At 39.5% G+C, this 12,704-nt stretch overlaps 1 protein-coding gene across 4 annotated transcripts in view; it reads right to left on the bottom strand.

Moving 5' to 3' along the window:
* tarbp1 (TAR (HIV-1) RNA binding protein 1) overlaps positions 1 to 12,704 on the bottom strand; it is a 189,617-nt gene that overhangs the window by 169,244 nt on the left and 7,669 nt on the right. For all 4 annotated transcript variants that reach the window (XR_013578732.1, XM_078557419.1, XM_078557418.1 and 1 more), the window contains exons 2-8: positions 10,196 to 10,293; positions 9,158 to 9,227; positions 5,324 to 5,472; positions 4,346 to 4,398; positions 4,161 to 4,258; positions 1,713 to 1,848; positions 1,094 to 1,190 (exon numbers count right to left, since the gene is read on the bottom strand). Coding sequence is in view for 3 of the 4 variants with exons in the window: in XM_078557419.1 (XP_078413545.1) it covers positions 1,094 to 1,190; positions 1,713 to 1,848; positions 4,161 to 4,258; positions 4,346 to 4,398; positions 5,324 to 5,472; positions 9,158 to 9,227; positions 10,196 to 10,293 (701 nt within the window). In the remaining variant the exon portion in view is untranslated. The remainder of the gene's footprint in view (positions 1 to 1,093; positions 1,191 to 1,712; positions 1,849 to 4,160; positions 4,259 to 4,345; positions 4,399 to 5,323; positions 5,473 to 9,157; positions 9,228 to 10,195; positions 10,294 to 12,704) is intronic.

The raw sequence follows: 12,704 nt of genomic DNA, 5'->3' as shown, positions 1-12,704 counted from the left end.
TTGCATCTTGCTTTAAAGCGGAGCAAGCAGCAAGCCAGTAACTCAACTAAGAGTTCAATTTCTAATTTGTTTATCCCATCTCATGGCACTTATTCTGACGATTGAGACACACGGACATAAAAGCGAACATTTCATCATTTACTTGATTTCAACCGTACTGCAGCATTTGTGGTGAATGTACACTGCCAAGGCCATCCTGTCCTCTTGGATGAAGTGCAATATATGTCAACAAATTGTAAACAGAGAAGAGATAGAAAAGGAAAGAAGTGTACACAACGAAATCCTATATACTATATAACCTACACTATACCTACAGGGATCGAAAAGCAGAATACTGCAGATGCTGGAAATTCAAATTTAAAAAAGAAAATGCTGGAACTACTCAGCAGATTATGACAGCACCTGTGGAGAGAAACAGAGTTAAAGTTTCAGGGTCTGTGACCTTTCATCAGAACAGAACTGGGAAAAATCAGAGGTGTAATAGGTTTTGAGCAAGGAGTGGGTGGGATAAGGACAAAAGGAGGGTCTATGATACGGTGAAAGACAGGACAGATTGAATGACATAAGAGTTAGTCTTTCAGGACCAAAGGAAATGGCAATGGGGCAAGAAATGAAACAAAGAAACAAAAGATATGCCTAGGGCAGGTGTACTGCTGTCTTTAAAAAAAACTGAAAACAAAACAAAATGGGGGCAGAGATTATTGAACTCAATGTTGAGTCCAGAAGGTTATAAAGTGCCTAATCGAACGACGACCTGAAGTTTATGCTGAGCTTCACTGGAATAGTGTAGTAAGCCGAGGACAGAAATGTCAGCGTAAGAACAAGATGGAGAATTAAAATGACTGGCCGCTGGAAGCTCAGGGTCATTTTTGGGTGTAAATGGAGGTGTTACACAAAGCGGTCACATCTCTAACTTTTCCCAGTTCTGGTGAAAGGTCACACGCCCGAAATGTTAACTCTGCTTCTCTCCAAGATGCTGCCATAACCTGAGTATTACTACCATTTCCTGTTTCCACATCCACAGGCTCCAGCACCAGCTGTTGCATGAAGAGATCACTTACATGTGTAAGTTAAAGGAGTAATAATTTCTTACCACGTTAGTCAAGTGCATTGCAGTCTGCAGAAGGTAACACTGAGCTGCTCCTCGCAGTAACACTTGGTGATTAGTCATAGTGCAGCATATTACTTCCCTGTGAATGTAAAAATAAAGGGAAAATGTTAATATATATTTTTCAGAAGAGTAAAGCTTTTAGTTAAGTATGATCCTTCACAGACAAAAAGGATATTGTAGTGGTTTCACATTGTATTCCGGTTGCAAGTGTTAAGCACATTCCATAACACAACAGAAGGCTCACATTATTAAGTGTTCTTTGCAATGAAATAGTTTTGTGTATCGTAACATGATTGTCCATCGAACTGTATCATTTTTCAGTCAGCTTCTGTCTTTTGAAGCTTTGTTTAAAAGGACAAAAGTCTCAACCCTGTTAGTCCATGTTGGCATTTACCCCATTACGTGAGGTAACAATTCTAATAACATTTACGCACTCTGTTCCCACGTCCCTTCAATTCTTTTTCATTCATTCAACTATACATTCCAATTTCCAATGTTGACATAGCTTCTGCCTCAACCACTAACCCCGTTCCATGGCAAAGCACAGAATCTTAAATTGTTCTGAGTGCAGTTAAAATTAGTCTCCTGCAATCATCCTTACCGAAGAGCGTGAAGCCCTTCTACTCCCCAAGTTCTGCGTGATGGGATGTGCATTAGGGCTTGAGAGATGAAGAGTATGGGGATAGCACACCAGTGCTTGGCAGCCATGCTCTTAATCAACTTCATGAGAAAGTCACCTAATCAAAGGAAATAAAACATCATTTTGGCTTTCCACACAAAACGCTTCAAAAGGCTTAAACAAACTGCAAATTCTATCCAGTTTCCAAGGTTTTGATCTCAAACATGACAAGTTATAATGCATTAATAGCAAAGAATTTCAATATACATTTGCCAATGCAAGTACAATATTTTTATCCATTAAGTGTTGAACTTAGGATTCAAGTATCTGAATATTTCTATCACCAACATATTTGAAGGTATATCACTTAGTATAATTTCATCTTTTCAACTGTAGCATTGCTTGTCAGATTAGAACAGGGAATAATCCTTGAAAACATTTTTTTTTAAAGTGGTCAGGGTTTCCTGGATCTGTGCACTGACAATTGTTGAACACAACATCTGGAGGTCTGTTTGTATAGACACATATCCAAATCCAACAGTCTTTTTTTCTGGGGGGGGAGGCAGTGGAAGGTTGGTGAGGGACACTAAGGAAAGCTTTAAAAGAGGCTTTGAAGCAAATCACAGCTGAGGTCAAAACTGAAAAACATTAACAAACCATACCAATTACTATACTAATGATTTAGTTGTATACTAACTATAATTACATATATATTGTTTATTTTTTCCACAGGATGTGGGTGTCACTAGCTAGGCAAACATTTGTTGCCCATCCCCACTTGCCCTTGAGAAGGTGGTGGTGAGCCACCTTCTTGAACCGCTGCAGTCCATGTGGTGTAGGTACACCCACAGTGCTGTTAGGGAGGGAGTTCCAGGATTACAACCCAGCGACAGTGAAGGAGCATCAATATGGTTCCAACTCAGGATGGTCTGTAGCTTAAAGGTGAAACTGAAGGTGGTGGTGGTATTCCCATACATCTGCTGTCCTTCTAGGCGGTAGGAGTCACACATTTGGAAGGTGCTGTCAAAAGAGGGTTTAAGAATTGCTACAGCACATCTTGTGGATGATACACATGCTGTCACTGTGTTTGTGCTGGAGGGAGTGAATGTTTAAGGTGGTTGATGAGGTGGCAATCAAGTGGACTGCCTTGTCCTGGACGGTGTTGACCTTCTTGAGTTTTGTTGGAGCTGCACTCATTCAGGCAAGTGTAGCGTATCCCATCACATTCCTGACTTGTGCCTTTTAGGTGGTGGATGCTGTAGATACTCATTACATACTAATTATACACTAAATTTAAAACATTAACAAACTAACAGAGAAAACAATCAAAAAAGCATTTTAATTGCTCTGGTTGTAAAATAATTGCACACTGATGATTTTTCAAATTAAATTGATGAATCATGTAGTACAGCTCCCTGAAATTGTCAAGTAGATAAATGCTACAGTATAAAGCAATACATAGGCTGGAAAAGTCACTGGCTCAATCCCAAATTTGTGCTATTACTAGATCTCAGCTGAGACAGCAGCAGGAATGAGATTGGGGTGTGGCAGAGAGAGAATGAGAAAAATAGAAGTCAGTGATGGATTCCATTCCTGATCACTGCCTGGTGACTTTTTCATGAGTATCAGGTGAAGACAGGTTTAGTGTTCAGCTGTGATGCTTCCCATAGTGAAAAATACCTGGTGTGGTTGCTAACAACATAAAGTGCTGCACAGCATCTGTAAAGTCTTCCTCCAGCATAGACCACACAAGGACAAGAGAAAACAAAAGCGTGAATAACTAATAACTGCAACAGATTTCGAGTTAAAATTTATGGTCATCAGCCCCTGATCATTATTCAAATTACACCACAAACATAATTAACATAGTTAAGGTTATCACTTCAAAAAGTGATTACTCTCATTGCAAGACGGTCATTGATTGCCTGTATAGCGCATAGGCAGCAACAGAATCACTTCCAATGGGCACCAGAAGCTCATCTCTTATATAAATAGCTGTTGTAGAATTTTCTGACTTGCATATAAACAGGGAGCAATACCATCACACATGACAACAGTCATGCAACTCCTGTGCAACAGTCAAGGCTGCAGAATAAAACTATTTCATCAGGAAAAAAAATCTGTTTAGTTGTCCACTTCAGCTACAGAATGCTGTAGATTATAATGGATCTGAAGTTAATTTCTCCAGGTCACCAATTAAGTGACTTAAACAAATGGGATTCATGCAACTAAATACTGAAAACTTCTTAACAGGTACCATATAAAGCCCAAGTTATCTTCCATGGTAGAACAAGAGCACAAAAATCAGTGGTTATAATCAATGAGCTTTGACTATTTTCCACAACAGATAAATTTAAAATCAAAAACATTGTTACAACGCAGTTAAGACTACCTTTTACAGGACAGGTTGTACAACTCACAAGAATCTACCTTTGAATTCTTCAGCCACATTTTCTACAAAATCAACAAAAAATGTCTGTAACTTCACGGCTAGAAAAGGACAGCTGCCAATGATCTGATCTGGAGATCTGAAAGTAGAAATGCAGTTACATATCAAAGCAGATAAAGAACGCATTATGCAAATAACCAGCAAATTAAGGAACTGAAGTACTTACCTGCTGTAAAATGTACTTTCTGAAAGAGCATCCATCACTGGCCCACAGATAAACTTAAATTTAAAAAAAGCTTAATTAGTATAGTTTGAAAGCTTAAAATAAATTGTTTGATTTGAAAGGAAAAAACAGAACAATGAAAAAATGGGGAGCAAAAGAGGAAAGAAAGAGAAAATAAAGTAGAGAAGATTAAAAGATATATAATTTGAGAGCTTTAATAGGAATACATGATTGTCTGCATTCCCCAGTGGGGAAAGGTCACTGTCTAAGGCTTTTCTACCATAGTGCACTGAGAGGCCAGGAAAGGTATAGGCCCTCGGGATGTATGGCTCACAATAAATGTATGCATTGAATACTAATTGTATTGAAGCACCTCAGAGTGCAACATGATGTATGTTGATAGTGCAATGGTATTGGAGTTGTCTGACTGTCTGTAATAACCATATTGAAATGACTGTAATATTCATTGATTGTATTGAAGCACCTTGTGATCCATGTGTAAAAGTTGAAAATGATTGTACTTTTGTGATGGCCATTTAGAAATGTTTTGTCATGTTCTTTCAGATAATTTATGAATAAAGTATATTTTTCCAAAAAAATAGGATTGTCTGCATTCAAGTTAAAATATCCTTCAAGTAATTATAAATTATGAATTATAAAGAATATTAGCAAGTTAAAGGAACTTCAGAGCAACTATATGACATCCATGACACCCTTCCCATGTCACATGACATACTAAACAGCATTCTTGAACGTTGATCATTGAAAGCTCCAGTTGCAGGACATGCAGGCTCTGAAACACGGTGCCAACATTACTTGATGCTGACCCAGATCAAGAACCTTGATTGAAGCGACAACACCCAGCAACCCGCATCTTGACCAAAGATATGATCTTTCTCGTTTATTTTTTTGTAGGGCAAACCAGGAGACTGCTGCCAACAAGCTGTCGCTTATCAAATGTAGCAAATTTCAGAAACTCACCTCACATAGTTCCTGAGTTCTGAAAGGGTATTTCATGACACCAAGATCCAGAAACTGGAACAGGCCTTCTTTCATTGCAGTTTTGTTTTCGCTTTCAAACATTCGTTTATAAGCACAAAGGAGCCAAGACGTGTGGAAAAGTGCACGACCTAGGTGATATACAAACTATTCATTAATCAATTTCAATCTCTGCTTTTCTATTCCCTAAAATAAAACAATTATATATTCAGAATCTAAAGCCAGGTAACTCAATCCTCAATGCCTTCAAAGTTAAAATATCATATATTTAATCAAACGTTCTTCCCTTCCATACCACTTTCCTAATGCCAATTCAGCTAAAATAGTCATCATTTCCGCTCTTTCAGAGGCTAGGACAGCCAGTTTTAAACTCTAGTGAATAATGAAACAACTAATGATTAGAGGACTGATGGGACTTCCTTTCAGAGGAGTGTAGTCTGGAAAAAATTCACTTAAACTCACGAAACTGAATGACAGTTTAATCCACCCACCAATTCCACTATTTTACAGTTTGTTCTGAATTGGAGGCCCCACAATTGAGCCAGAATTTTTTGGCTCAAATTATCTTCAATTGTCTTCTTGATTTGCCCAAGCTCAGCCAGATTGTTCTGATATTCATACCTACTCCTCCTATCAAGTGTCATTCAAAATATCGTAAATAAAGAAAAACAAATCAGATAACATAAAAATGTACAATGAAGTGAAACTTCTCTTAATACATAACAGAAGAAATGCCTGTTTTGCTCTATAATAAACTTGGTAAGTTGCAAATAAAGTGATTGGTCTTTTAAGGCTTTGGTTATAAAGGCCAGAGTACAGATGAGCTCTTGCAGCGAGCAGAACCCATTGGCAATTGTCTACATAGGAAGAAACAACATGGTGGGCAGGAGGTCTCAAGGTGCTTAAGAGTTTAGGTACATTGCCTGAAAGTAAAAGATAAGACAAATTAAGTCATTTTGAAATGTGGTCACTGTAAAGTATGAAGTGCTGCAGCCAGTTTTGCCCCTGCAGGCTTAGTTTTTAATACAACAGCAAAAATTGCACTTATATAGAGCCTTTAACGTAGAAAAGCATCCCAAAGCACTTCATGGAGGCATAATTCAGGCAAAATCAGATGCCCAGCCAAAACAGGATCAAAAAAACCTTTAAAAGAGGGGGTGGTGGGTGGAGATGTGGATGGATTAAGTGGGAAGCCAACATAGCTGAGTCACAATCACCATTGTGGGATGAAGAGAGGGTAGGATGTACAAGGAGCCAAAAATCAAAGGAATGGAGGTCAAATGGGGAAAGAGGGTGTGGTTGTAGGTCGGGATTGAGGTGGGAAGAGGATGCTGGGGCTGGAGAAGAATAGACATTGGGAGGTGCGAGTACTAAAACTGAAAAGAATTTTAGATTTGAGGTGTTGGGATCCAAAAGTCAATGACGTTGAGTGAGGACATGGGTTACGGTTCAGCAGTACCATATACATGATAGGATGTGGCAGCAGAGTTTTGGATGAGCTAAAATTTAAAGAGAATGGAGATGGAAGGCCAGAAAGGAAAATATTTGAATAGTTGGTCTGGAGGTGGATGAGAGTTTCAGCAGCAGATGGGCTGAGGTAGGGACAGAAGTCTAAGTAGGTCGATTTAGGTTAAATAGGGCCCCAAGGTTGCAAACAGTTTAGATTCACCTATGACAGTAGCCGAGGGAAGGGATGCAATTTACAGCATAAGTATGAAGTTTGTGCAGCAGCCAAATATGATAGCTTCAGTTGTCCCATTGTTTAGCTTGAGGATTTTTTAGCTCAAGCTAACATTGAATACCAGACAAGCAATCTGACAGAGGCGGTGGGAGGGCTCAAGAGCAGGCAAGTGGGACTGGTTGGATTGTTCCACAGGGAGCCACCATAGACTCGATGGGTCAAATAGCCTCCTGATCTATAAATGACTCAGAGTTGAATCATCATGTGAGTGAATGCTGACCACATATCTGCAAATAACTAAATGCATTTTCAGAAAGTTCACACTTCCAAGCAAATCATATTAGGTGTAGAGAAAACAGCCAACCTCCACCACCAAACCACTGCCCCATCTTTCTTTAAAAGAATAATCTCAGGGGCTGAATGCAGTAGCAATAGTAGATGGTTACTGTAAGCGGCAATATACTGACACATCAAATGCCAACACAGCTTGGTGTTCAAAATAATTAGTCATAATAATGATAAACTGAGAGTTCTGAATCAGGACATTAGGTACAACAGTTCTGAACAATAAAGCATTTTTCTAAAGGGATGTGAAAATGCATGCATGCACACAGGCATTGCAAACCAAGAGAAAATTTCTCCCTTGTCCACACAACTAGATTATTATAGTGTATTGATGGCAAACTAAAGAGTAATTCAAAACCAGTGGAGTGCCCCAGTTAAGCCATATTTATAAAAAGGAATCATGCAGGACAATTAACAGTCCATGAATAGATTAATCCGATAACTCTCAAACTTAGCAAATTTACAATCACTGCCACCATTAGTAGATAACTTTAACCCATTAGTCTTCATCATGTATTTGTTTTACATTTTATTCACTCATGAGCAACACTAGTGAGATCAGCTTTTATTGCCCATCACTAATTGCTTTGAGGTGTTGGCGAGCCACCTTTTTGAACCGCTATAGTCCATGTGGTGAAAGTACTCCAACAGTGCTGTGAGGAAGGGAATTCCAGGCTTTTGACCCAGTGACAGTGAAGGAGCAATGATATATTTCTAAGTCAGGATGGTGTGTGATTTGGGAGGGAACTTGCAGCTAATGGTGTTCCCATGCATCTGCTGCCCCCCGTCCTTCTAAGTGGTAGAGGTCGTGGGTTTGGGAGGTGCTGTCGAAGAAGCTTTGGTGAGTTGCCACAGTGCATTTTGTATATGATGCATACTGCTACCGTTGTGAGTGGGCAGTGAAGGGAGTGAATGTTTAAGGTGATGGATTGGGTGCCAATCCACATTGTCCTGGATGGTGTAAAAACAAAAAATGCTGGAAAAACTCAGCAGGTCTGGTAGCATCTGTGGAGAGAGAAACAGAGTTAACGTTTCGAGTCCATACAACTCTTCTTCAGATTGAGCTTGAGTATTGTTGGAGCTGCACCCATCCAGACAAGTGGAGAGTATTCCATCACACTCCTGACTTGTGCCTTCTCGATGGTGGAAAGGCTCTGGGGAGTCAAAAGGTGAGTCACTCCACAGAATTCTCAGCCTCTGACTTGCCCTTGCAGTCTCAATATTAACATGGCTGGTCCAGTTAAGTTTCTGGTCAATGGTGACCCCAAGGATGCTTATAGTGGGAAATGCAGCAGTGATAATCCCATTTCAAGGGGAGGTGGTTGGACTCTTGTTGAAAATGGTCCTCACTTGGCACCTGTGTGGCAAAGTTATCAGCCCAAGTCTGAATGCATGAATGTGGTCCCAGTTTTGCTGGATGCGAGCATAGACTGCTTAATTATCTGATGAATTGTAAATGGTACTGAACACATTATGCCTCATTAATTGATACTGAAAATGATTTCTTAAAAACTAGCTTAACGAGGACGAATGGATTGCAGTTGCCCCTTTGATGACCCCATGAAATACATATTCCCTTCATTGCCCTCAAAATAGCAGTAAAAAAGAGAGAGATGACATTGTGCTCTAGGAGCTGATATTAGTGCTCTGTAATTGAAGAGCATTTATAGCTGAAAAGAAAACCTGCCAAAGTGTATGAGTGACTTCTTGTGTTCTGCATTAGTGGAGTAGGCAAAAATATTAGTAAATAATGCAGTGAGAAAACAAAATTATAATGAAGTTATAATTACCTCGGTCATTGCAAACTGTGGCATCCATTAAGCTCTTGAGCCGTGGCAAAATTGGTCTTATGACATGAACCTAAAATACAAATCCGAAAGGATTAAGTTTTCATCTGCCTCACATATGCAGTTATTCCTAAAAAATCATGAACACTGAAGCATTTTGTCTAAAAATTTAGCTTGGTATCAGCTTCTTTAAGTCCATCATAATGCCTATATATGAACACAAAGAAAAGGGAGGACAAGAATATCTAGCCCATCAAGCCCACCTCATCCAGAAATGGGACTGTCAGGTACACCAATCAACTATATGCACACACATTCCCAATCTCCTGGGAGAGTCAAAAGAAGAGGAAAAATTGGGAATTTTGCCCCCAAATTACAAAGGCAATTTAGCAAAGCTCCAGGAGACACAGAAACCCATAAACCCTTGTTAATCCACAATTTACCCTCTATAAAAGGGAAATGAACTCCTTCCTCAGGAACTTGTCCAATTTCTTTTTGAAGAACTGCAGAGTATGCAGAATGAAGAAGAATTCATACTTGCCACATGCCCTGCTAATTTAGAGGGCAGTGACTCATTATTCAAAGAAACTTTTTCTAATGTGTAACTGGAGGATTTTATATTTATGAACCTATATCTAATTCCTTCATCACTTTTAAAACCATCAAATTTCCACTAAACTCGTGTTTCTCCACTGAAAATTGCCCAACTCTTGTAGCTTATCATGTTAGCTAAAAGCCTAAAATCTAGCTATCATGTTGGCTGAAATTCCTTATGCGTCTTTAATGGTTTATCCATAATGACACTTAAGTTCCTCTTAGCTTAATGGGTACCTGGTACTTGGATATCAGGGAAAGTGAAAGTACTCTCAACAGCAAAGAATCACTTACGAGAGGATACATGGAATCCTAAAGTTTCCTCTTAGCAGTCAATTCCATTATTTAGTTCAGGGTGATGCTTGGGAATGGAACACTTTACCCATTACACAGGTGTCGCAGTTTTCAAAGGGACAGGTGTACATAAAGTAGACATGAACTACTCACTTGATTTTCTTCCAGTGTCTCCATTATTAAAATATAATTTTCCCATAACTGTACAAGTTGTTTGCTTTTTTCACCAGACCACCAGAAAAGGCACACGTCTAAAATAAAAAGAAATCAAATGAGAATGAGACTGAGAAATTGGCATATTTTAACCAAAATTTATGTCAGGAAAATTTATCTTCAAATGGCAAAACCTGCAACCCATTGATATAGGAACAAAGGAAATAGGAGCACAAGCAGGCCATTCGGCCCATCAAGCCTACCCTGCCATTCAAATAGATCATGGCTGATCATCTACCTCTTACGCCATTTTTCCTTCTATTCCCTGATGTCATTAGTATCGAGAAATGTATCAACTTCTGTCTTGAACATGCTCCATGAATAAGCTTCCATAGCCCCCTGGGGTAGAGAATTCCAAAGGTTCACTGCCCTCAGTGAAGAAATTCCTTCTCATCTCAGTTTTAAGTGGCCTGCTCCTTATTTTGTGACTGTGTCCCCTAGTTCTAGACTCACCAGCCAGGGGAAACATCTTATCTACATCTATACTGTTAAACCCTATAAGAATTTTGTAAGTTTCAATGAGCTCACCTCTCATTCTTCAAAACTCTAGAGAATACAGGCACAATTTCCTCAATCTTTCTTCATAAGACAATCCCGCCATCCCAGGGATTAGTCTGGTGAACCTCCATTGCACTCCCTCTATGGCAAATACATCCTCCCTTAGATAAGGAGACCAAAACTGTACACAATACTCCAGATGCGGTCCCACTGAGGGTCTATACAATTGCAGCAAGGCATCTTTACTCCTGTACTCAAATCCCCTTGCGATGAAGACCAACATACAATTTGCCTTTCTAATTGATTGATGCATCCGCATGCTAGCTTTTAGTGACTGATGAACAAGAAAATCCAGGTCCCTTTGGATATCAACACTTCCCAACCTCTCACTATTTAAGAAATACTCTGCTTTTCTGTTTTTTTTCTACCAAAGTAGACAATTGCACTTTCACGTTATATTCCATCTGGCATGTTCTTGCACATTCACTTAGCCTGTTCAAATCCCCATGAAGCCTTCTTGCATCCTCCTCACAACTTGCACTCTGACCTAGCTTTGTGCCATCAGCAAATTTGGAAATATTACTTTTGGTCCCCACATCCAAATCATTTATATAGATAGAGAACAGCTGCGGCCCAAGCACCGATCCTTGTGCTCGGTACCCCACCAGTAACAACCTGCCATCCTGAGAATGACCTGTTTATTCCTACTTTCTGTTTTCTGCTTATTAACCAATTCTCAATCCATGCCAGTATATTACATCCAATCCCATGTGCTATAATTTTGTTTAGCAATCTCCTGTGTAGGACCTTATCGAAAGTCTTCTGAAAATCCAAATATACCACATCCACTTTCTCCTTTATCTATGCTCCAAGCAACTTCCTCAAAAAACTCCAACAGGCTTGTCAAATACAATTTCCCTTTTATAAATCCATGTTGACTCTGCCCAATCATATTATTTTCCATGTGTCCAGATTTCTTTATAACAGATTTTAACATTTTCCCTACAACTGACGTCAAACTAACAGGTCTGTAGTACTGAGTTTTCTCTCTTCCTCCCTTTTTAAATAGTGGGGTTACATTTGCTGCTTTCCAGTCTGCAGGAGCCTTCCCAGAATCTATAGAACTTTGAAAGATAACCACCAATGCATCCACCATCTCTATTGCCACCTCCTTCAACACTCTGGGATGTCGGTCATCTGGTCCAGAGGATTTATCAACCTCAAACCAATTAATTTTGAGTGCTACCTCCTTATTAATACTAATTTCTTTCAATTCCTCATGTTCACTAGTCTCTTGGTTCCTTAGTATTTCTGGAAGATTTTCTGCATCATCCTCCATGAAGACAGACACAAAGTAATTGTTTAGTTTTTCTGCCATTTCCCTGTTCGCCATTATGAATTCTCCTGTCTCCGCCTGTAATGTACTTGTGTTTGCTCTTGCTAATCTATTCCTTTTCACACACCTAAAGAAGCTTTTACAGTCCACCTTTATATTACTTGCTAGCTTGCATTCATATTCTCTTTTACCTTTCTTTATCAGTTTCTTGGTCATCCTTTGCTGGATTCTGAAATGCTCACATTCCTCGGGCTTACCACTTATCCTGGCAACCTTATAAGCCACTTCCTTGATATAAATCTTTAACTTCTTTTGTTATCCATAGAACCATAGAAAAGTTACAGCACAGAAGGAGGCCATTCAGCCCATCTTGTCCATGCCAGCCCAAGGACACCCAGGTGCCCTTTCTAATCCCACCTTCCTGCACCCGGCCCATAGCCCTGCAGCTTACAGCACTTAAGGTGCAGATCCAGGTACTTTTTAAAAGAGTTCAGAGTTTCTGCCTCTATCACCAACTTGAGCAGCGAATTCCAGACACCCACTACCCTCTGCGTAAAAAAGTTCTTCCTCATATCCCCCCTACACCTTCTGCCACTTATCTTGAATCTATGTCCC

The sequence above is a fragment of the Cetorhinus maximus genome, chromosome 14 (genome assembly GCF_964194155.1).
Source record: "Cetorhinus maximus chromosome 14, sCetMax3.hap1.1, whole genome shotgun sequence".
Lineage (NCBI taxonomy): Eukaryota > Metazoa > Chordata > Chondrichthyes > Lamniformes > Cetorhinidae > Cetorhinus > Cetorhinus maximus.
The sequence above is the reverse complement of the archived record's forward strand: the minus strand, read 5'-3'. Positions and strand labels throughout refer to the sequence as shown.